Source organism: Pseudorca crassidens, chromosome 1, assembly GCF_039906515.1.
Source record: "Pseudorca crassidens isolate mPseCra1 chromosome 1, mPseCra1.hap1, whole genome shotgun sequence".
NCBI classification, from domain to species: Eukaryota; Metazoa; Chordata; class Mammalia; order Artiodactyla; family Delphinidae; genus Pseudorca; species Pseudorca crassidens.
The window spans coordinates 190,363,677-190,388,766 of record NC_090296.1 but is presented as its reverse complement, the minus strand read 5'-3'; the positions used below and the strand labels follow the sequence as shown (position 1 = coordinate 190,388,766).

The following is a 25,090-nucleotide window of genomic DNA, read 5'->3' as shown; positions in this document are numbered from 1 at the left end:
ACGTACATATGTGTCATCTTGGATACTATCTGCGCCTATAAGATTACAGTTCATGTCTCAGGGGAAGAGAACGCTCCAGAATCTGGCAGAGGTTCCCACCTCAAATCCGTTTCCTAGAATATTTTCAGGCTGTTGATTCAGGCAGCACATCCAGCGAGGTAGGATAGCTCAATGGTGTGAATGGCTTGCCTGAGCGCTTTGGGCGTTCCTCACACATTTTTAACTTGATAACGGGATCCGAAGAGGTTACTTTACCCTGCGGCCATTGGCTTTGTCAGGTTGGCCGTGATGGGCCACTATAAAGATGGGGTCACTATTTTGGAGAAAAACAACTTAATTCGTTTTGATCAATTCAACAGGTGTTTTTCTGAGAATACATGACGAACTCAGCACTTTTCTAGAGTGGCAGTGGGGTCAGGGGAAACCAAAGAAGTGGATAGGACAGGGACCCTGCTCTCAAGGATTAAAATCCAGTTGGGGTGATAGGACAAATTCAGGACACAGCGAAGGAGCGAAATTCGGTCACCCGTAACAGCTGCGGTTGTCTGAGTGCTTGCTCTGTGTCCGGCATTGAGTCCAGTACTTGACGTGAAGGATCTCATTTACTCCTCAGAGCAAATCTGTGAGCGTTATCGCCATCCCTGTTTTGTAGATGAGACTGAGAGGTGTCAGGTGGGCTGCCACGGGTCTCCCAAGGGACAAGCGCCACAGCCGGGACCCCACGCAGGTCCCCCTGAGCTGGAAACACCCCACAGCACGCACAGCGTGTGTGCATGATAAATTGCAGACGTGAACCTTCAGGGCGATGAGCAAAAGCAGAGCTGGGAGGGAAGGGTCACAGTCAGGGTCGGGTGGAAAGCTCTGGAAGGGGGAGATCTCGAACCAGGGGAGGATTTGGGTAGGCAGAGGGGAGTTGGAGAAGATTCCAGGTGGGAGGGGTGATGTGAGTCTCGGTAGAGAGCCGAGCATCGCTGTCATCGGACTTTAAGGGCCAGGTGCACTTTGTCGTTTGGACAGTGCGGGCCCATCTGTCGTCCCACGACTTTACGGTGGACCCGTGCGGTAGCCTGGGCGGTGTTGTTATTCCCATTCCCCAGAGGAAGAAACTGAAGCTCAAGTGACTTGCTCCTAAGGAGCAGAACCTGGAGTAAACCCAGGTCTCCTATCCAAAGATCTTTTGCCTCCGCCTGGTTGAGCCAGGCAAATCCCAGGGATCATCGGAGAGGCCTCAGCCGGCAGCAGGGCACTTTTAGGAAGTATTTTAATGCGACAATGAACTTACTCTTCATAACTATAATACAAACATTCCATCAAATCTTTTATATTTGGATTTTGTTCTAGATTTACTATTGTAATAGATAAATAGGAAACATGTCTGTTTTTCAGGTGTCTGGTCCATTTATTCATTCAGATATTTCTTGCACTCCAAATACGCGTCGGGCCCTGGTCTAGCTAGTTGTTCTTTTTAATATAAAGTCTGTGACACAACTTTCAGAAGCTGAAGCTCAGGGTGCGGCCGCCAAGCCAAGCGAGCAGGGTGTAGGTCTCTGATACTTTGAATCTCTCTTCAATGGCTTTCTTGATGACAGCGGCCTCTACCAGGGTCCCCAGAGTCTCGAAATTCTCTTTGGGTTGGAAATGCAGCCAACAAGAGTAGGTGTCATTCATCGAGTTTGCTGTGTGTCGGGTACCATGCTAAGAGCTTTGGTTTTTTTGGCCGCACTGCACGGCTTGCAGGATCTTAGTTCCCTGGTCAGGGATTGAACCTGGGACCACGGCGGCAGTGAAAGCACCGAGTCCTAACTACTGGACCTCCCCGGGAGTCCCCATGCTAAGAACTTTGTTACCCCATTATTTGTCCCATAAAAGATATGATTATTTCCACTTCACAGATGAGGAATTTGAGGATTTCACAAAGCAACTCAGTGACAGAACCAGGATACAAACCAGGGTCTGTCTGTCTCCAAAACCATGCCCTTAAGCACGGGAAAGGCTCGTTCAAATGAACTCCTGGCTGGGACCCCAATATGTACAGAAGTGGAAGGGGAGTGGGGCAGCCAGGAGCAGGCGGAAGAAGCCCAGAGCACCTTGTCCCATGTCCTGCCCTCCTCTGCCAGCCTCTGCAGAACTGTCAGGGTGCCCTCACCACTGTGTAACAGCCTCTCGTCCAGACGGTTTCCGAGAATTCCTGCGGCGCTGAAAGTGTACCTGGTTCTACCGTGGGTCCAAAAATGGCTTCAAAAACAAGAGCAAGCAAAGTCCGATTTGAGAGCCTCTTGAGGAGACCTAAACACTGATGACTTCTTTCAGTGTAAGTGCACATAAGTACCTGTGCTTCTGCAGCTGTGGGTGCAGACTTAGTTGTCCTTGGAGAGCACTTACTTTATTGCCTGAAGTTCTGGAGCATTTGCTGCTAGGCCTGTCTCATACTTCCATTAATCACTGAGTTCATATCATAACCACACCATGAGGTAGGTGTTATGTCCCTTAGACAAATGGGAAGCTGAGCTCAGAGATGACAGTGACCTGCCTGAGGTCACACAGGAATTAGTAGCTGGCCCCGCTTTAAATCGGGTGCTTTGACATCTAGTTCTGTCCTCTTTTCCTTAAGCCAGAGCGGCCTGTCCTCCCCGTCCCCTTCTGCCCACACGAGCTGATCTTAGTATGTAATTCATTATTCTCTCCCCTGCTCAGAGACTTAAGTGCCTTCTCGTGGATTCTAGGGTCAAGGTGAAATCCCTTAACTGAGTCTTGAGTATCCACAGTCTGTCCCTAAACTGCATCACCATCTTCGACTTTGATGTAACTTACCTCCCTGGAACCCAATTGCCCACCCCCAGCAAAGTAGGACTTCCAGGTGAGAAAGGGGGCCCCACCACAGGTAGAAGGAAAGGGGGGCGGCCAGAGGCTTGGGCGCGGGGAAGCCCGGGACCCATTTAGGAAGAGAGGAACTAAGGTTTGTTTAACATCCACCAAGGTCAGAAAACCCCAGCTTGAATCTCAGGTTAACAGCTCAGCACACCTCGGACAAGACTCTGGAGGGTTTCCTTTATCTTCCATAATGCAATACTGGTGGTGGTCCTGAGCCCCTCATCAGATGCCCTGACAGCACGCAGGACGTCCTATACGGTGAAACACTTTTTCAAACTAGAAAATGCTGTATTCTTATGTTTATCCCCTTCTCCCTTCTCCTCTGACTTAGAGGTTATGCTTTCTTCTTGGACACCTCAGCACTGAACAGGAACACCGCTCTCCCACAGCACTTACCATGGACTGCCTAGTAGTTCCTCATTTTTGTACGTGCCTTTGCTGTGCTCCAGGTCACCCCAAACACTTCCCACGTTGAATTGTGGTCGTTTTTGCCCCATCTCTCCTCATGTACATTGGAGGATCACAGAGCAAGTGGGACCTGGATTCTGTCTTGAATCCTTTAGACCACTTAGCACAGCATTTTGTTGGATCACAGTAGGTACCCAAATTATTGGTACTCAAATCTGCGTTATCTCATTGCATGAGTATACTGGATACGGTTGCGTAGGACTCTGAAGATTTGCTTTAAAATATTCTACCGTGGGCTTCCCTGGTGGCGCAGTGGTTAAGAATCCGCCTGCCAATGCAGGGGACAGGGGTTCAATCCCTGGTCCGGGAAGATCCCACATGACGAGGAGCAACTAAGCCCATGCGCCACAACTACTGAGCCTGCGCTCTAGAGCCTGCGAGCCACAACTACTGAGCCCCCGTGCCTCAACTACTGAAGCCCGCATGCCTAGAGCTGGTGTTCCGCAACAAGAGAAGCCACTGCAATGAGAAGCCCGTGCACCACAGCAAAGAGTAGCCCCCACTCAACGCAACTAGAGAATGCCCGTGCACAGCAACAAAGACCCAACTCAGCCAAAAATAAATAAATAAATAAATAAAATATACTACCGTCTTGAGATTTTAGAGACAGTTAGCGAACCAAAGATATGCCTCATTTAACTGAAGAAGCTTTGGTCATGTACTAAGCTAGCGTAGAAATTGGGGATTTCTGTTGTTGATGGGTAAGAGACAACTCGAAATATAATATTTTTTTCAAATCTAGAAAAGACCAAAAAGGAGAGGAGCTCGCATATGAAAGCAGCGGCATGTTGCAAACCCAAACTGAAAAATAACATATGTTCTGCTGGCTCCGTACTCCGCTGTGATTTTGGGACACCTTTATAAAGGGGCTGAGGACTGTCCTGTCCTGTTTGTAAGCCCATGTTTAGAACTGATTGTCTGGTTCTCCACCTGCAGTAAGTTTACCTACCTGGATTTAAGAAAATCCATGCATTAAGTAGCAGCAGACCTTGGTGAATGGCCCGTTTGGGAACCCTGCCCCAGCCCCATCACACAACTGCACGCACCTGTCTTTCTGTTTCTCGTAAGAGCTCGGTGTGGGTCAGCAACCGCCGTATAAGTGAAACGTGTGATGCGTTGTGAGAGTTGGCTTTTCCAGTAACGATCACGACCGCATCGCTGAAACAAAGAAATCTTCATGAGGGACAGAATCTAAGAAGATGTCTTAACAGTTTAGCTTCCCTGGTTCCCATGGGAATATGGATGTTTCCTTTTGGAGGAAAAGAGCCCGGCCATCCATAAGGTGAAAGAAAGACTCCGGAACAGTGGGTTTTGCATCTCAAAGTTGAAAATAGATCTAGGACGTTTATGCAACAAGTCTGTTATTCTTGAAAGTAACAGATTCTTGGAGAGAACACTACCTGGGAAGGAATATTAGTGCAGTAGCAGGATGCATGCCGGGACCTATGGTGACTGAGGCAGGGGGCGCATGGAGGGCCCCTGGAGAGTCGCCCCCTTGCCTGAACCTCTGGTTGTCTGTGGCTTTCAGATTAGGACCCAGATGACAGATAAGACCCTGCACGAGCTGCCACCTGCCTGCCTCAAGCTTATTCCTGACACTGCCCTTCCCACCAAACCACTTCCCATTCCTGCAGCGGCCTCACTTCCCCTCTTTACCTCTTCGCTTTGGTGGCTGCACGGACCACCTCCTCTGCTGGCAACCCCGCACCTGCACCATGCTCCCTTCGCTTTGCTTGGCTGTCTTATCCCTAAAGGCTCCAAGTTGACTTCCTCCAGGCAGTCTTCTCTGATTTCCCCCTCCCCTCTCCTTCCACAGCATCTCTACCAAAGCGAAGGCACTGCCAGTTTACTTCTGTCTCGCCCCCCCGGGTTGCAAACTCCCTCACGGTCATCTCTGTGTCCCCAACGCCCAGCACCACACTGGTCACATCACAAACATCCAAGGATGCTTGACGAGTGTGCCAGGAGCCCGATTTCAAATTAAAAATAAAGTAGCGAGATCAGCCATCTTGAAGCTTTATCATTCACCTCTTTTACCTCCCAGCTCCCATCCTGGCTGCACAAGGTGAAAATCTACACATCCTCCTTAGTAGCTACCTGGACCTCACATGGCAGGAGTAACATACACCAACACTGACAATGGAACAGTTACTTTTCATTACACATTTTTTTCCCCTTTCTTACTAGGTTAACAGCAGGCCCCCTTTTATTTCTTTCTTTATTTTTGGCCGAGCCACATGACTTGTGGGATCTTAGTTCCTGGACCAGGGATCGAACCTGCGTCCCCTGCAGTGGAAGTGAGGAGTCTTAACCACTGGACCACCAGGGAAGTCCCCAGGCCCCCCTTTTAAAGTTGAACTTGGGAATAGGACGCCCTTGTGTGTATCCCAGCCCCCGCCCCCAGGGCCTCGCAGGCTTAAGCTGCACGGTGTGAAGGTGCCCCTGGGATACTGCAGTGCCGTGGGCTTGGCATCTGCTCTGCTGCTCCCAGCCTACAACCACCTCTACTAACTGCCTTGCCCATGAGATCCTCTGTTGACCCCTTGAGTCTCAGCTTGAATTCCTGCAGGGCGAGACTTCAAGCTTCCTGTGTTCCCAGTGCACGATACCTGGCACCAAGTAGGCTCTCGATCGCTAATTTTGGATAAATGAATGAGGACCCTGTTAAGACATGTTAAAACGTAGTTTGCCGCCAGTTATTAGCTGATCCGAGTGGGACAGTGTGTTGAGCCGAGACGGTTTTCTTGGGCAGGACTGTCCTGTGCGTGGAAGGAGGTCTAGGTCTCACCCTCTGAATGTTGGCGGGTCGGGAGCGTCTCACCCAGTCATTGTGATGATCAGGACTGGCCCCAGCACATGCGGGCCAGAGCGCGGTCCTTAGCAGGCCAGGGGTGTGGGGTCCTTCAGCTTTGAGTGGAGAAAAACTACTGCATTGCCATGGACTGGATGCCCTTCCCTCGCCGTTCTCTCTCAGATGCCCGTATGAAGGGGGATAACAAATGACAGAGGCTATGATGGACCAATTCAGCTGCATCACCATCCCAAGAAGAGAGAGATCAAAGGGCACATTCCGTTCAAGGTCAGGTTACTGTGCTTCCTTTCCGCACAAAGGACAGCTTATTGCCGGCATATTTGATCATATATTTTAAAACCATTAAGAAGTTTAGACAGATTTTCTTTCGAGATTCCAGACAATCAGTATCCTTGTAAATAAGAATCCATAAGATGGTTTTCTTGGTGTTGTATTTTTTTCCGAGCGTGTACAAATATATACTGTGGTATTTGAATTCCAAGGGTTTTACAACATTTTTTTTTTTAACTTGGAAATCAAATTTTATATCTGAAAGGTTAATGGAGAAAACTGATTATTGCTATCTGGTAACCAAATGTGTGATGAGACGTTTGTCTCTGTAATTAACAGCAAGGGACTTTTATAGTTTCAGAAAATGGAATGCTACATAGAGTATTCTGTGAGCATTTGTTTGGACGAGGTGTCCAAAACAGAGATGTTTATGGATGATATAAAGTTGAACTGAAATGTAATGCAGGTGTCTGCTGTGCATCTCACAGAATTTCTCATTGTCGAAATGGAAGCCAGAAGATTAATAACTTGACTTTGTCATGATAAAATAAGTAATGTGTTCTTGGAACAGTGGTATGTAAGTTACTCCGTAATTCCAAGAATTTTATTCTGTTCCAGGAATAATATCCTGAACAATCTATTTTTATAGAAAAAGTTGATGCAACATAATAGCCTACGAAGTTGCTTGTATGGCTAAAGGAATTATATCTCAAACGTGACTTGACACCCACACATAAAGTATAAAGAACCCCACGGAAACGCAAGGTTAAGGCACATCTTTTTTTTTTTTTTTTTTTTTTTTTTGCGGTACGCGGGCCTCTCAGTGCTGTGGCCTCTCCCGTTGCGGAGCACAGGCTCCGGACGCGCAGGCTCAGCGGCCATGGCTCACGGGCCCAGCCGCTCCGCGGCATGTGGGATCTCCCCGGACCGGGGCACGAACCCGCGTCCCCTGCATCGGCAGGCGGACGGACTCTCAACCACTGCGCCACCAGGGAAGCCCTAAGGCACATCTTGAAAGGAAGAAGTCAGGAGGTGCAAAAGTAAAGGTTCTTCTGTGAACATTAACTCACCCTCCTCACACGTATATAATTTTTTCAATTACCAGCAAGACTTTAATGGGCACCTTAATAAGCATCGTGTGAAATACGGCGGAGCAGCGCTTACTGCGGGAATGGGGGCTCCAGAGAGCCCTGTGAGCTGTTTAACTCCGCCCTGAAAGCCGGAGCAGTGCAGCCGTGAGGGGCCCAGACCTAATCCATCTTCCTCTGGTTCCCTTTGGTCATTTTGGGTAACTCAGTCTTATCCTTTGTGAAATGGGGGAAACGGTGCCCTGTCTGTCGTCTTCGATAAACTAGGAAGGCGCTGAGGATGAGACGCGTTCCCTTGGGAGAGCTTGCCTAAAAGACACGATTGACTCTAGGCACCAAGTGGCCTCATCTTGCAAACCCCACACCCCACGGAAACAGGGAGAACTTCCGTCACAGATGTTGGTTGACGCCTTGTACATCAGTAGTGTTTTGGGGTTTCTTTTTCCGCAGCTTTCCTCAACAGTAGCGTCCCAGCATAGCTGATACTAGAATTAACCCATTCCTGTATCCATTGGTAGGTCTTTATTGAGCAGCCCCTGGTGCCAGGCTAGGAGATTTGACAGCCCACTAGGGTGTGACAGGAACACAGAACCAGGGGACCTCACCTGGGGAGTTAAGGGATGTGACCCTTGAGAAGAGGACATTTAAGCAGAGAAAGACCTGAAGAGTAAGTATGGGGATGGGGCCGAGGCTGTGAGTCGGCCAGGAAATGACAGGGCCCCCAGAGCCGAAGACCTTCCTTAGAGCTGACGCAGGGAGCCCTCTGGCCGTCCAGGACAGTCGCTAACGGGATTCGGATTTAATTGTCCTGAAGCGAGGCCTGGGCGCTGGTATTCTGTCACAGTTGTCCAGGTGATTCTACTGTGTGTCAAGACCCCAGAGCCGCCATCTAGAACAAGGCGAGACGTGGCAGTAGCCAAGGCTGGACGGGCCCCCAGCGCGAGCGCTGGCCCCCATCCCCAGGTGGCCGGCATCCCACCGAGGCAGGCCACGACGTGATGCGGTTTGCATTTCTGAAAGATCACCCTGGCTTCAGGATGGACGTGTCTGGGCGGGGAGCAGTGCTGAGGGCTTTTGGCCGTAGCCCCATCAGGTGGTAATGGGAGGCGAGTGGAAGGACTGAAGAGCAATCTAGAAGTTATAATAAGCAGGACTCGGTGATTAATTGGCTGCGAGAGGGGAGGGATGGGAAATGAGGCCCAGGTTTCTGGCTTGGACAGCGGGTTGGTGCTATTTATTAAGGCTCGGGGATCGTCATCATAAAATACATTTTTGGATGTGATTTTAAGGTTGCTCTTGAAATGTGCAAGTGGAGCCGTCCAGTGGGCAATTGGATATGTGGCCTGGAGCCCCGAAGTGGGATCGGGGCTCCCGCAGACAGATGGTTGCTGGAACCAGAGAGAGGCTGGGGGATCCAGGAAGTGTGTGGAAAGGCCCCGGGGAAACTTGGCATTTAAGGCAGTGGCCGTGACCTGTAAGTGCGTGGTCAAGTCAATTTAGCAGATTGTCACCAACAGGAACAAGAAGAAGAAGAGAGATAGAAAATATCAGAGTGTCTTGCGTGCAGGAAGGATACATTTGTGAAACTTTGGTTTTCTTGCTGTGAGTCACAATCAAAAAAGTTTGGAAGCCTCTGATTGAAGTTGCGGTTGCCTCACCCCTGGAGATTTCCCCTTGGCCTCACGCAGGGAAGGTGACCACTGCCAACCTCCAGGTGCCTTTGGGCCCAAAGTCATCAGAGTTTCTTGAGATTCTTGGAAGAGAAAGGTGCTGTGAATGTGATCCGTTTTCATCATCATTAACATTATTTACATTGAAGATGAAACTGTATGACAGCATGTGTATTTAAGTTGGAATATTTTTAAAACTTTAAATGACTGAAGAAATATAATACCGCCAGTCCATAATCTTGTTCATCCTTAACTGACCCACGGTGTAAATATGTGAATTAACATCTCAGTCAGGAGGGGGGATGTGTACTTCTGTACTAGCATTCTTTTTGAGTTTTCTGTACAGTAGAGCAGAGGGTCAAGATTTCAGATAATATTGAAAAGGACTGTCTCTTTCCAGACAGTGAATTATGCACATTCTCTGTCCTATTGAATGAAGGCAAGATTTTGGTTATGCTACTCTAGGAAAATGGAAGCAGCCTTTGGTCTACAATCTTGTTATGTTTTTCCTGTGTGTACTGTCAGCCTTCGAAGACTTTTGCTTTATGTTTCACAGAACCATGAACACAAAAAAATTCGTATTCTCCTTTTTTCCAAGTTAAAATATTTGGCTTTTGTAGAACCAACAGGACTCACATGAACCATGTTTTGAATTTATAGGACACGTCTGAGCCGTCTTCTTTTAGTTTGAAACAGTACAAGTCAGTTGGACTCCATAAACATAGCTTGGTCCAAAGGTTTCATTGTTTCCACCATGTGTATTAAGATAAGTAGGGGGTTAAGGTGCTGACTAGTTCAAACAGCGCCCAGCGCAGGTCACAACAGCTTCCTGGATGCCACACAGAGGGACTGTTTTGTGGATGGAGCCCTTCCTGCCATCCAGCTAGTTCGTTTCCCGAGCGTCTTAATAGAGCAGTGAGGCTCATGGACCTTGGAGTGTGGTGGGTCTCTAATTTCTAAACTCAAAGCCTCTGTTTTCTCCTGGGTAAGATGTATTCATAACATCCGAACCTCTTAGCTTTGTGATCAGGACTAAGTGTAGGCAGCATGCTCGCCAGAGGGCCTGGTGCATACTAAGTGCTCCATAAATGGTAGCTTTAACACTTTTCCCCCGAAGTACGTCCAAATTCCTTTAAAAAATACGTGGCTTGGGCTTCCCTGGTGGTGCAGTGGTTGAGAATCTGCCAGCCAATGCAGGGGACACGGGTTCGAGCCCTGGTCTGGGAAGGTCCCACATGCCGCGGAGCAACTAGGCCCGTGAGCCACAACTACTGAGCCTGCGCGTCTGGAGCTTGTGCTCCGCAACAAGAGAGGCCGCGACAGTGAGAGGCCTGCGCACCGCGATGGAGAGTGGCCCCCGCTCGCCGCAACTAGAGAAAGCCCTCGCACAGAAACGAAGACCCAACACAGCCAAAAATAAATAATTAATTAACTAAATTAAAAAAAATACATGGCTTGTAATGAGCTCCAAAAGAAAGTCATCTTAGGCCTATATCCCAGGGGTTGCAAAATATGCCCCACCCCGGGCCCTCCTTCCTTGACCTTCTTTTGCTGCCGTCTCTGGCCACCTACTTCCCCTTCCTGCCCAGCTTCATCTTTCCTGGGTGACTTAGAGAAGATTTTTTTATGTCCAAAGCTGCCTCTACCAGTTGCCTTATACCCAGCTTTACATTCCCACAGGGAGAAGATGGTACATAATTCTTCCAGATTATTTTTTTCTTACAAAAAAGTAATACATATTCATTCCAAAACCACTTTGAAAGTTTTAACGTATAAAGTTGAAAACAAGGTATAAAGTAAAAAATCATGTCCCAGTCACACTCTCCAGCAATAACCACTGTTTTTTTTTTTTTGGTTGCACCGGGTCTGAGCTGCAGCAGTAGGCAGGCTCCTTATTTGCGGCTCCAGGGCTCCTTTAGTTGCGGCTCGCCAGCTCCTTAGTTGCGGCACACGGGCTTCTTAGTTGTGGCATGTGAACTCTTAGTTGCGGCATGCATGTGGGATTTAGTTCCCTGACCAGGGATCAAACCCTGCATTGGGAGCGCAGAGTATTATCCACTGCGGCACCAGGGAAGTCCTGAGAACCACTGTTAACAACATGTGTGTGTAAAAAGTACACGTGTGTGTGTTATAAAAAGGAAAATTGAATCATCCTGTATAACGTTTTGTAACTTTTGTTTTGCTTAACCAAATCTCCATCTGTTCCACACAGGTTGAGTGTCTAGTTTGAGCCAAGTAGTTAGGCCCTGATTATCCAGTGGTGGAGGAAGTAATCATGGTCTCAGACGTCGTGGAGTTTCTGGTTCATCCTTCACTTACTTCCAAATGACTATAAAACGTCCACTTCATTCTTTACAGACATGTAAAGATATACTGTAATCTCATTGTACTGATATGCCCTAATTCACTTATCTAACGCTCACTGATCGATGTCTGGGTGGTTCCCAGTGTCTCCCTAGCAAAATGATGCTACTGTGAATGTCCTTGTACTTGTGTCATGGGTACTTGTCTGAACGTTTCTGTAGGATAAATGCCTGTGAATGGAATTGCCGAATTCCCTCCAAAAAGATCCCCCAACAACAGCCTGTGAGAGGGGACCGTAATCCTACACCTTCACCCAAAATGGGCTTTATGAATCTATAGTTTTTGCCAAATTAATAGATAAAGAATTTCACATTATTTAACTTCCATTACATTAATAATTAGGGACCTTAAGAGATTTGAACTATTTATTTCTCGTGTGAATTGCACGTTCACGTCCTGTGCCCATTTTCCATTGTCCGTACGTGTCCTTTTCTTCATTGACTTATAAGACCTCTCCCGTGTATTTGGGAGTTTAGCTCTTTGGCTTGAGTATTCCTGAACATTACTTGAAGTGGTGGCTTCTGACCTACCCACTTAATGTGGCTGGAATTACAGTCCATGTCTGATGAAGCAACGTTGTATTGGGAGGCCATGTTGTATTTACTGTAAAATCAAAGTTTTCCATGTTACAAGAACACTTGGGGGAGAGGGAAGTAGATAAACTCTCTGAACTGGTTGGGTAGCTATAGCGGTATCATCGCACTCTCTTCTTCTCATAGAAGTTTATTCTCCTCTGTAGATGTTCTTTGAGGGACACGTTTGAGAAGCAGTGTGACAGTCCATTTTGATTCATTTCCTGGCATTTCTCTGCTCCCCTGGCCCTTCTTGCCCGTCTTAAGCCCTTCTTGCCCTTTCTGCTTTGAAGGCCTGTTTTCCAGCCTGGACCCATGGCATTCTGTCTTGGGACCTGTCCTGGCGTCACCTCCTCAGCCTTGATTAAAAAGAGCTCTGGCCTCCAGCCCTGGTGCGCCTGCCCACGTGTTAGGAGAGAGGCCCTGGGTCCTTAGAATCATTGTGCATCCATTTGGGTCCCGTGCTAGGCTGTAAACTCCTGCAGGGGAGAGACCGTATCTTGTATTTTTTTTCTTTTTCTCTCTCTGCTCCCACAGTATCTCATATTTAGTAGTAGTACAGTAAATGTTTATTGAGTGGATGAACGAAACTGCTATTATCTAAATAGATTTGAAAGGAACCTCGTTGTCCTTTCAGTGAAAACGCCATGTACGTGCTGAGCGGCTTAATTATTTTCCACCTAAAACTTCAGCTGAACAGGAGGGAGGGTCCTCCAGCACGTGGCAGCACGCAGGCGGGTTAACGCCTCCTGTTCAGAGCTTTTGTCAGTGGCGTTTAGACCCCGTTGTGTCCTAGAATGGACTCCAAAGGCTGTTTCAGGACTGCGGGTTCCGGCACGTTCTCTTCAGTAGAGCTCGCTTCCTCTTTATTTTGGGGGGTTCCACTTCAGATTGCTGGGGAGGGAAGGGCTCAGTTGGTAACCACCGCTCTGTTCTGTAGGGCTTCTCAGACCGTTCTTGCCGAGTTACAACCCCAGGCTTGCGTGTCCCTGGTAAACATGGCTGTGGTCCCTGGGGACGGCCAGTTGTGACCCTGCTGGCATCTGCAAGCCAACACGGGTTTGGAGTGAGGATGCCAACCCCAGGTCTGCTCAGAGCGCAGAGTGTGCCCCAGATGCCTGCCTCTTTGGCTCACCTGTCAAGCCATGTGGTGAAGAGAGCCGTGGCCTGGGCCTGATGGACCCTGCCTCCTCTTTCCTGCTGTTTCTCTCACTGTTGTCATTTGACAGGTTGTAGTTCAGCCTTTTCTGCAACATGGCTCCATGCCAACTTCTACTCGTGTTTGAGAAGAGTTATTTGCAGCGTTCAGTATAAATCCTGGTCATCTTAGTATTTCTCACTGATAAACTCAGCGTTTTTCTATTTAACATATCGTTACCTGGAAAATGCAAGGAGTTTTAAAGCTTTTTTTTTTTTGAAACGTATATCCACAGTGACACACAGCCATCACCACTGTTTCCAGAACTTCTTCAACATCCCAAACAGAAAGAGTTCTTACTGTCACTCCTGCACATCTTCTGAGATGCCCCTCCTCTGTTTCTAGAACTGGAAGGGTCAGCTCTTTAGACCATAATGTCGCCCAGCCTCCTCCCTGGAAGCTACAATTTGAGTCTACTTTTTCCTCGTGGATAAAGAACAATGTCGGGCTTCCCTGGTGGCGCAGTGGTTGAGAGTCCGCCTGCCGATGCAGGGGACGCGGGTTCGTGCCCCGGTCCGGGAGGATCCCACATGCCGCGGAGCGGCTGGGCCCGTGAGCCATGGCCGCTGAGCCTGCGCGTCCGGAGCCTGTGCTCCGCAGCGGGAGAGGCCACGGCAGTGAGAGGCCCCTGTACCGCAAAAAAAAAACAAAAACAAAACCAAAAAGAACAATGTCAGTAATAACTCGTAGTGTATTTGAAGATAATTAAGTCACTCAATAGCCATTTATCTCTCAGAGAAACTACCTGACTTCTTTAACCTTTCCTTGTTCCTTTCATCTTTTTCGTTGACTTTTGCACGCTCTCCTCAAGTTTCTCAACAGGCTCTTTAAAAGAGCGCAAAACCTGGACATGATGGGAGTTCCCTGGTGGCCTAGTGGTTAGGATTCCAGGCTTTCACTGCCGTGGCCCGGATTCAATCCCTGGTCAGGGAACTGAGATCCCACAAGCCCCGAGGCCCCAAAAAACCAACCAACCAACAAACAAACCAAAAACTGGACATGATACCATAGTAGGAGTCGACCCATACTGGATGCAGTGGTGACTGTCCCTCCGTGCTTTAAGTGCCTGTTGGGCCTTTGGTAGAGGTGAGTTACCCAGTGGCACCCTGGGGATGGACTTGACGGTGGGTCAGGGCACGTGAGGAGCTGGAGATGACGCGGTTCTGACCGCTGTGACTGCTGCCTGCCACGGGGACGGGGAGTCCAGGAGGCATAGATGGCCTCACTTCCCCAGCTTGGACACAAATGAGGTGATAGCTCTTTTAATGTTGAAATGAGGGTTTTGAGCTCTCTGCGTCGTTGTTAGATTAATAGGAAATCTGGTATCTCCGAATACAATGACCTTCCACCCCCTGAATTGTTGGTGAACCCCAGGGGCTGACTTAGTCTAGAAGGCCAGCTACCACTAGTAGTAATATTCGCTGCTGCTACTACGGGAATAGTTCAGGAGCATTGCTTCATCGTCAGCTTCATGTACATTTCCAACTGCCTGCCGATTACCTAAGCTGCCTTTGTCAAAACTAGCCTCATCGTATCGCCACTTTGCTGCACCCTTCTAATTCTCTGACTGGTGTTAGCATCCATCCAGTCCCCCAAACTAGAAACCTTGGAGTTATCTTTAATTGATCCTCCTTCACATCCCGCCCCCATCCCCACATCCAGTGAATCACCAAGTCTCTCTGGGGAACCTTCTTAAATGTCTCTCTTTCCGTCTTATCTCTCCAGTCCCATCCCCCAGTACTGGTACAGACTGGCACGGTCACTCACATAGCCTTTAGCAACAACCCGCTGGCTGGTTTCCCCTGCCCACACCACTTTCACCATAGTTTTGCCAGATTTGTCTTTCTAAAGGAAAGGTCTGGTTATTTACCATCCTTATGTTAAAACAGGTAATGAATTTTAAACTACCCAGAGATAACTACCCAGTTATCTCCAGCGCAAAATTTTTCTTCCATAACCTGGTACCTTACTGGGATGACCTCACTGTACATCTCCACTTCATCACCTGCCACTTCTCTTTATGAGCCTTAAACTCCCGGCACACAGACCCAGCACACAGACTGCTGTTCAGGAAGAAGGGTGGGAGGTGATACAGCTGTGGCATCAACTCAGACAACAGTGAGCTTCTGTCTGGGGCCAGAAGAGTGATGTTTGCGGCGGGGGGGGGGGGGGGGGGGGGCACCGTCCCCAGCCCTGAGGGAATGGGAGGTGAATAATTTTCATGAGGGGCTGCAGGGAGGCAGGGACCTCAGAGAAGAGCTGATTTTTATCTCTAGCAAGGAAGCAGAGGCATCTGCAGATCGTGGGGCAATCTGCTACCTGGAGTTCCGGGGGCACAGAGTTAAAAGAGGCGTAGGGCCAGCAGGCTGGGGAGAATCAGGACCATTTCTTAGAACAACAAACCAGTATAAAGGGATTTGGGTAGAAGATGTTGAGAGGTTTGGAGGGGGAGTACCTTTCAATTTGGACAAGACGATTTTTGTATCTCTGGGGCCCAGGAGATGCTTGATAAATATTTATGGAATGATTTATTTCTGGTACTTTTTCAGTCCATCCTATTAATATATTGTTTGTGTATAACCTTAGGATCACATTTAATTCTACCGGACTTCACTCTGCTTTTGATAGAACATTTCTTTCATTTACTTAAGAAAGGTATACGGAATGCCTACTGCATGTCAACACCGGTTAATTTTTAGGGCCAAGATATGGTGACTGCTCCTCGTGAAAAGAAGGCACATAGAAACGGACACACAATGTTTACGCACGTCAGCTCACTCTGTGTTTGGGCATTACCGTCTTTTTTTCCTTTAATACCCCAAACCGTGAATAATCGTGTTCTGCGTAGTATATCTTTCTCTCCTGGCCAAGTTAAAGGAGATCCTGTATGGTGACTTGTGTGTTGCAAGACTCTGTATGTATTATATAAATTCTTTACGTAAAGGAAAGTGATCTTGTAGAGTCTTGAGGTTTAGCAAAGGGTAGAATCCAGCCTACTATCTTGTAGACCTTGTCCAAAGGAGTCTAGTCAGTAAGCGCTCAAAACGTTTTTCATTTAAGGCTGTTTTACCTATAAGGCAGCCACATAGCATGGACCCATGTCAGTAAGATTTCTTACTGTTTTGTCTTTTCTAAAAAGATGCAGCCCCTTGCGGGTAAACATCAGTAAAGGCATAGGTTTGGAAAGGAATCAGGAAAGTGCACAGGTTTCCTTAGGGAATCCTGCTTCTTTAGAGCTTCCTTTTCCTGACATTTATACGTGGAGAAGACATTGCCTTAAAACTGGAAAGACAAAGAGAGGTCAACTAGTGCTTCGCATCTCAATCTCTTAATACTTCCTGCCCTTTTTTGTTTTTGTTTTGGAATCAGAGAACTCAGCTTCACTGTGACAGTCAGAATAAGCCCACTTTTTCTTTCTTTCTTTCTTTTTTTCTTTGCGGTACGCGGGCCTCTCACTGTTGCAGCCTCTCCCGTTGCGGAGCACAGGCTCCGGACGCACAGGCTCAGCGGCCATGGCTCACGGGCCCAGCCGCTCCGCGGCATGCGGGATCCTCCCGGACCGGGGCACGAACCCGTGTCCCCTGCATCGGCAGGCGGACTCTCAACCACTGCGCCACCAGGGAAGCCCAAGCCCACTTTTTCTGAGAAGGACTTTTAGAGGCGTTCGGTGCCCTGTGAACATCTTGGTAACGGAAAAACCTGCATCCCTCCTAGACTGCCCTGTGTCTCCCTAGGTTATGCCCAGCAAGGTCTGGTTCAGAATTCATTTTACGGTTCAGGAAGCTGAAGTAGAGAAAGGCAGGTGACTTGTCTTGTATCAAGTAGCAGGTCAGCGCAGTTGGGAAGCGAGTCCAGGTCTGGGGAGCACCAGCCCCGGCCTGTCCCCTGACCCACACACCTGCGTCTGTGGTCTGAGCCTCTGCGGTGCCCCTGCTTGCCTGCAGTCCGCACCCATTCCATCCCAGTGCGTGCAGGCAGCTCGGCTTTTTCTGTTGTCCACACCTTCAGTCTTCAAGTCTCCCCGGCCCCCGGCCCTCTGCTCCATCCCTCCCAAATGTGCTTGTGCGAGGATACTCTCCCCCTCTCTGCAGAGAGCATCATCTCATCGCCAGCCAGCCTGTGATCCGGTTCCAGGAGCTCTTTCCCCAGGCGGTATGGTCAGGGCTGCTCCCGACTTCTCTGGCTAAAGGAAGGACAGTTCAGTTACCCATTGTCCCCTGGGGACGCCCAGCGTGTGTTCTCTAAGAAGCTCCCCGCAACCAGCCCGTTTCCAGCCTTCCCCACATCTCTCAACTTTCCTCTCCTTGACTTGGGCAGTTGTTGCACTCTTCTACGTTCCGTGCTTTCGGATGCCCCGCAGTCAGACGGACCGTGCGCTGTCTTCTCAGGACGTCAGCCAGCTCCGCTGCCCTCCTTCACAGACCCGTTTCCTTCCTCCTCGGTCCCAGGTCCTGATCTGTTGTTGTGGTTTGCTTTTAGTTTTGATTTTAGAAGAAGCGTTTCTAAACGTCAGCCCACAGCCAGGATCCCCCTTGATGCTTGCGCCTTCCTTCCTCCACCGAGGAACCTGGACTTCCACGTGAAAAGACCAAGTGTGCAGAATTCACACTGTAGCTTCAGTCTTGTAATTTTCAGAGCTACAACTTCTAGGGCTGTGAAACTAAGGTCATGACAAAGCAGATTTGCTCTTAGAAAGTTCCAGGATCCTCATGACTTCTTTCCCCGCCCAAGACAGCACTTTATCATAGAATTCAGTCCCCGCAGCAGAGGTGGAGCCTTTGGAAAGAGAGCATCCCTTTTGCTGTGATGTGTCACGGTTCATGTGCTGCAGGCACTGACCCAGGAGCCAGGCCGTGCGCCTGTCTTCATCTGGCTTGGCCGGTGCAGCTCTCGCCAGGGATCCAGGAGGGAGGGCAGTGGCAGCCACCGGCCAGTGCCAGCTAAGATCAGCGTGCTGCAGGTGGACGCATGTGCAACGTCCTTGATCTAAAAGACCGAGAACAAAAACCCTGCAGGCAGGAAGCTCCTTCTTGCCGAAACTGCGCTGCTGACCTAGCCAGGAAGGTTTAGCTTTGGATGCTGAAACTAACACCAACCACACTGGCATACAGATTTATCTTTCAGAATTCCTCTGGGACCTCTTCCAGACACACCCTGTTCCCCAGACATCTTGAGAAACTTGTAAATTCTGCTGACTCTGCATGACTTAAATTGTGCTTGGTCATTCATTCTCATAAAATCTGGAACGTGATTTATTGTTTCTATATTGTCATTGTCGCAGGTGTTTGAAGTGAAAAGAGTTTTATTACAAATTAAAATATTTCTCCTCTCAAGCACATGCCCACACAGAGCAGAACTGTCAATTTGGAAACCTGTGTTCCTTCTGTGTTTGCTCATGTTAGATGGTGGACAGTTAATATTTTTATTATTTTAAAAATTGAAGATACTTATTTGAAAACAGTATATAAAAGTTGCCTTATATTCAGTAATGTCTTCATATATTAATTAGCTAAATATCTAACTAGACAACACAAAATACCTACATTCATTGTGCAGTTAGTGCTACAGAGAAACCTGGCTGATATGATGCTGGGTGCGTTAAAACGTGATTGTATTAAATGTGCCAGATTTATCTGCAAGAGCTGTGTTTTTCCTAATAGATACCTTCTGTGGGCCTTTTCCTTTTCTTGTAGTTGAAATCGCAGGCATTTAGTAGAGTGACTGTATGAGTGTGTATACATACCCTGGCATTAGACTTTTATTTTAACACCCAGATTAGAGAGAGAGAAAAAAACTACTTCTCTTAATCTTTGTAAAGATCTTGGCTGATGACAATTTAAGAGGATAGTATGTTTGAAATAGCTCCTAATACATCTAGGCATCCTCTAGTGTTATTATTTATAGAAAATATTTTATAGCTGTATAATTTGAATCATGTTTAAGTAATATTTATTAAGTACCCTCAGTGCAATACAGATACTTTGGTTCAAAAAAGAAAAAAAAAATCCTGTGAGGAAGGAAGATTCTTAAAAGAGAGGCTTGCATCTGGAGTCAGTAATCATTCCCATTTCCAAAGAAGGAAGAAGGGGTGGCCTTTGTTTTGTTTTGGTTTTGGTTTGGTTTGGTGGTGGATTATTTTTTCTTTCGCTAATTTACAGTGATATCTCTGGCCCCATTTCCATTAGGAGACGAAAGCATGGAAATTAAAAAACAAATTACAGGAATGAGAAGATTACTGAATGACAGCGCTGGGAGGATCTACCAGCGTGTGGGCAAGGAGGGGGAGAAGTTGAAAGAAGAACCCCAGGAGCTGGATTCGATGTGGCCTCCGCGTTTGAACCCTGTGGAGGCCCTTCCGAGCCTGCACCCGTCTTCCCGGGGTGCGTGGAACGAGCTACCAGCCCAGAGCGGGCGGTTCTCAGGGCAGTATGGTACCCGCTCCAGAACCTTCCAGAGCCAGTCCCACGCCGCCGGGAGCTCCAATGGTATGGCTGTCATCAGATGCCCACAACACTTCCGGGGCCGTTGCCCCAACGTGTTTTCTGTCTAAATATTCAGCATGTTCTTTGAGTTCAACCTATTAAACCCTCCCTTAATAGCCCACCCGCCTTAGCTGAGTTATCTTAAAAGACCGGGAAGACATAAAGGAAGAAGTTGAAGAGCATCAAAAACCAGAATTGAGACGCAGGAAAACCTGGGGGTTCTCCATTAGAAGGGCTGGTTTCTTGGTAGAGATTTTAGCCCTTTAAGAGGTTTAAAGCCATCATTTGCAGAGATAACGATACTATTGTCACAAAAGACTGAACAGTTAGGGCAGAAAGAGCTCCTCCCGCTCTGTCATTTAAAGAAGCTTCCTGGTCACGCAGTGTATTAATACGTCCCCTGGCCTAGGCTTGTGCTTTCTTCATTATCGGAAGACTCAGATAAAGGCAGGACTGATGACCCCGCCCCCAGGTGACACCTTCACTTCAACCTCACATTCAAGCTACTGAACCTGTTGAGCCATATTTTACAACCTGCTTCATTCAGGTTGAAAATTATTCCTTTAAAGTAAAATTTCCTTAATTTAAATTCCTAATTTTTTTTTAGTAATTTTTATTGGAGTCTAGGTGATTTATAATGTTGTGTTAGTTTCAGGTGTACAGCAAAGCGAATCAGCTATACACATACATATATCCACTCTGTTTTAGTTTCTTTTCCCATATAGGTCACCACAGAGTATTGAGTAGAGTTCCCTGTGCTAGACAGTAGGTTCTTATTAGTTATCTATTTTAAATTCCTAATTGTTAAGAAAAAAAAATCAAATGGCAAACTTTTTTTCAAAGCATAAGGAAAAACTTGATGATTTCTCCATTCACGTTAATTTTCCCTCCAGTGACATGAGATGTTACTCGTTCTATAAATTATGTACAGATGTGCAGAACTGTAGTTTTCACAGAGAACAAGAAGGAAGGAAGAATGCGTTTTCAGTTTCCTTGAAAAGTTAAGGATTTTTTTTTTTCCCCATACATCATCCTTCAAGAAAAAGAGAACTACTGTGATTTTATTTTTCTTTTTAAACACAATTTGCAAGAACCAGTTCAGAGGTATGAAGAGCCATTCTGAGCCACTGCTGATGAGACAGGGAGGGACCCCAAAAGATGTATGGGTGTCTTCTCTCTCTCTTAATTTTACATAAGCCAATATCAGATTCACATGCTGGCATGCTTCCAGGTTAGAAGGAGATGGCTCTTTTAAGGCTCCTTCATAAAAATAAAAGGGCAGTTCTCTTTAAAATTAGAAAATGATTTATAACAAGCTGAAAAGGGTTGGTTTTGTCCTCTAAAAATGATAAAGATAGACTTGGAATAGTGACTAGGAATATTCTACAACGTCCTCCTAACTCTACTGCCATGGGAGAAACGATGAGAGAACTAAAATAGCCTTAGGTATGTATGAAGTTAGTAAGCCCCGCATCAATGAGCGTCGGGTGAACAATGTTCTGTTTTCCAGGATACAACAAGGATAGTGGATTTACTTTGGAAAATATTAGTAATGGTAAAAGTTGAAAACATGAATTCCCCCATATTCGTTTAAAAATAGATCTTTTTGTGTTGATTGCTTGCATAGTTTCGATAGGAATGCATCTGGCGTCTCGTTGGAATTATCTGCACTTTTAAAGTTGTAACATCTCAATGTGCTACAACTCTGAATGTAAATAATTACGCTGTTCCAAAGATTAAGTATATCCACAAATAATGCATATTGCGGGATGTAAATTACATTTAATGTATACTAAAAGATATCACTGGACCAAAACCTTAGAACTTCCCTCTTCCACCTGTGAAAAAACCGAAGCGATAGCAGTCTCTTACCCTGCTCCACTTAAAGGTAGCAGGGTTGGATACTGAGACTGGGAGAACTGCGCTGAAAGCGTGTTTTTCCAAATGTCCCGTTTTATTACAGGGATAATAGGAAGATATTTGTTTACATGTAAGGGAAACAGGATAGTTTCATGAAGGAAAAGATACTAAATTTAAACAGTGGGAAAGAGACTAAAGTGAAATTAAAGAAATGGGAACGGAAAAAAGATGTAGAAGGATCTCCTTTATGTAGCTGGAGAAAATCTAACACCCCAGCACCCTCTAAACCCTCAAGCTCAAATGGATCCTCCCAGACCCTCCTGCCCCCGCTTTCTCCATCCCAGACATACCACACCCAGAGTGAAAGTTTAATGTGTTGACCGTTCTTAACTTCTGGAATAACATGATTAATGATAAAACTATTTTTTAAACAGACACATTTAATTCTTAATATGAACCCTCAGGACATATCCAACTACCAGGTTTTGTTTTTGTTTTTTTTGGTAACACTGTTCTCAGAGCTAGTTTTTTGTGCAATAGCATGAGCGTGTTTCTAGTGAATTTTTCTGGAATTGTTTTCTGAGATGAACTGGGGTGTCAGTAGGGAGGCCTGCCGTGACAGTGAATTGTGTGTGTCCGTTCACGCAGGCTCTGCCACCCGAGACACAGCACGCACCTGACAGTAGAGAAGCCTGGATAATTAGACGAAGTCAGACCCCAAAATTTAGGCTGTCCAAATTACTGGGTACATCTTCCTCAGGCACGACTTCACAGTTAACTGCACGGGCTTCAGAAGCCTGTCACGGTCCCTTCCTTCTTTTTTGGTTGTTTATAATCTTGCTGTTGCTTGGCGTCCGTCATTCTTTTCTTTCGTGCTCAGGAGAACTTCCAGTGGTGAATTCGTCAGTTGGATCAAACTGCTGTACTTGTAACTGCCAGTCGACGTTGCAGGCCATTCTCCAGGAGCTCAAGGCCATGCGGAAACTGATGCAGATTCAGGCAGGTACGGAGATCAGGCCTCGGATGGAGGCCTCGGGTTTTGAATGCATACGTGACATCTCCAGTCAGGATGTTCATGGTGCTTTGATTACTCTCTGCTTCCCTCCTTGCTATCTTTTTTTTTTTTTAGTTTTTTTAAAAAACATTTTTACTGGAGTATACTGGATGACATGCTTCTTCAATTAGCCATTTTCTCCACTTTTTCTACAACCCATCTTCCCATTAGCAACTCTAACAAATGCTTTATGGCTGGTACATGTGCTCCGGATACTTCACCCCGACTCCCCACACTTCACAAATGTCAGCTAATTAAACTTTGAAACAATTATACCCGAAAGTGGGCAGAGCTGCTCAGGCTCATTTTCCTAATGGGAATCAACAAGGAGGTTCACGTCAGGGAAGGAGGTGAGAACGGCTCATCTTCCCTCCTGAGGGGCTCGGTTTGGGGGCTGCATGCATCTCACACACTCCCACTCCTGCACAAGTTCCACACACACACGCGCGCGCGCGCCCCCTGCACTGGGCTCCGTGTGACAGGTGGGGAGCGACGCATTTTTGTGCACACGAAGGAGCCCTTAGGAAGCGTGGGCTCCGCCGGTGAAGATTCCAGAGCATCAGCTGACAAGAAACGTTGGCCCTCGGGCCCTGCCTGTGGCTTTTCTCCTTAACATTCAGGTCAGAGAAACTCAGAGACACCTCCTGTTTTGTCTTTTTATTTACACGACACTTTTTTTGTTCTCGCCCCTGTTGGACAAGTTGAAGAACAGAAGAGCAGTGAACTTGCAGTTTGGGGTCAGAGTCCCAGTTTCTCCTGTCCTAGCTTGTTTAACTTCTCTGAACCTCAGATTTCTCATCTGTAACTGGAGTATTAATATCTAACTCACAGGGTTGTTGTGAAAATGGAATGAGATAGTAAATGGAAATGAACTCTGTAAGGCATGATCCGAGCCTCAGCTATTTCGTTAGCGTTTGTTATGAAGACCTGTAGCATTTCATAGAGGTCTAGAAGTCTAGGTCCTTATTATAGTGGATGTGTTTTCTAGTCTCCACAATTAGGGGAGAACAAAAGGACATTTGTGTGACAGGTACAGAAAGTAACAAATCATTTTATTAAGCCCTCCCCCTTGTCAGGAAAAGCTGCTCCTTGAGCAGGAAGATAGCACTGTCTTTTATGACTATCCTCCCTAACCCCCTTTTCTCTGTAAAGGTATTCAGAAAGGTCACTGCTCAGAAACTGTACCTGGTGCCGTTTAGTGCATTCTAGTAAAATTTTAATATTCAATGATGTGGTTTGATGTAAAAAGCTTCATACTAAAACATATCAGTCACCCAAGATCACATGAAAGTAAAATGGGCAAAAGGCTTTCTGAGAAGCGACATCTAATTTTATGTGCTGGATTTGGTCTTATCCCAAAGGGAAAAAAAAATAAGCATTTTGGTCAGGCCAGTAAGCATTTAACTCACCTTGTTCCACCAGGATAATCTGTGTTCTTATTAACCTGGTAAAGGCTAACATCTGCTAAATGAGGAGCTCAGAAAGAAAGGTTACTTCATCCGGTACAGATTCTTTCCTCAATGGAAGAATTTGTTAGCACTTAAGAAAATGTGCGTAGGAAACTGTAATGATTTATTTTGTTACTTAAGCTCCTTACTCCTGAAATGGCAAACTACAAATTGCAACCCTTTAAATCCTTGACTGAAGCCTTTTTAGGATCTATTAAGTAAATGCCGCTATGTCACCCTGTTTTCTTTTCTGAACCTCTGCAGATTAGGGTGGTAAGCGACTCCAAAGCTGTAGGAGAACCCAAAGGATAAACTGAATAAATTACTCTCCTTTCCTTAAACTTAAGAATTTGTGTTGAGTGCGTAGATTTACTTAAGGTTTATTGCCTATAAAACGTAGATTTAAATTCTATTTAGAAAGTTTCACCTTTACTTCAGGGAGAAAGCCAGGATTAAGATCAAGCGATAAGATCTGGATACAACAGACTACGGCTCGCTCTGTCCAGACTTGCGGAAGGAGAAAAACTTAGACAGTACCTGTGTTCTTTAAACTTAAATCATTTTGCTTTTAATTTTGGAAAGTGAGGCTGGAGTCCTAGACCGTAGATAATTGCTTCGGTTGTCCATCTGACTTTCGGGATGGAGACCCAGCCACCTCGGGTGAAAATCTGGACCAAACAGAGAAAAGTTCCTGTCCGGCTTGCATAGTAGGATCACTTGAGGAGCTTTAAAAAAATCCTGATGCCCAGGCATCACCCCTGGAAATTCCAATTCAAATTAATCTGGGGTGAGGCTGAGGCACTGGCTTTTTTTTTTTTTTTTTTAAAGCTCCAGGGTGATTCTAACATGTAGCCGAGGTCGAGAACCGGTGAGCTAGACTAATTACTGCATGGGCGGTCCAGAAACTTCTCTGCTCATTTTACAGTGCAAGAA

At 46.7% G+C, this 25,090-nt stretch overlaps 1 protein-coding gene across 15 annotated transcripts in view; it reads left to right on the top strand.

The window, feature by feature from the left end:
* The window catches only part of BEND7 (BEN domain containing 7), a 76,878-nt gene that overhangs the window by 5,202 nt on the left and 46,586 nt on the right, over positions 1–25,090 (top strand). For 14 of the 15 annotated variants that reach the window (XM_067703760.1, XM_067703740.1, XM_067703749.1 and 11 more), the window contains 2 exons: positions 19,499–19,798; positions 22,536–22,658. In XM_067703760.1, the coding sequence (XP_067559861.1) occupies positions 19,499–19,798; positions 22,536–22,658 (423 nt within the window). The remainder of the gene's footprint in view (positions 1–19,498; positions 19,799–22,535; positions 22,659–25,090) is intronic. The other variant, XM_067703777.1, reaches the window with a different exon arrangement.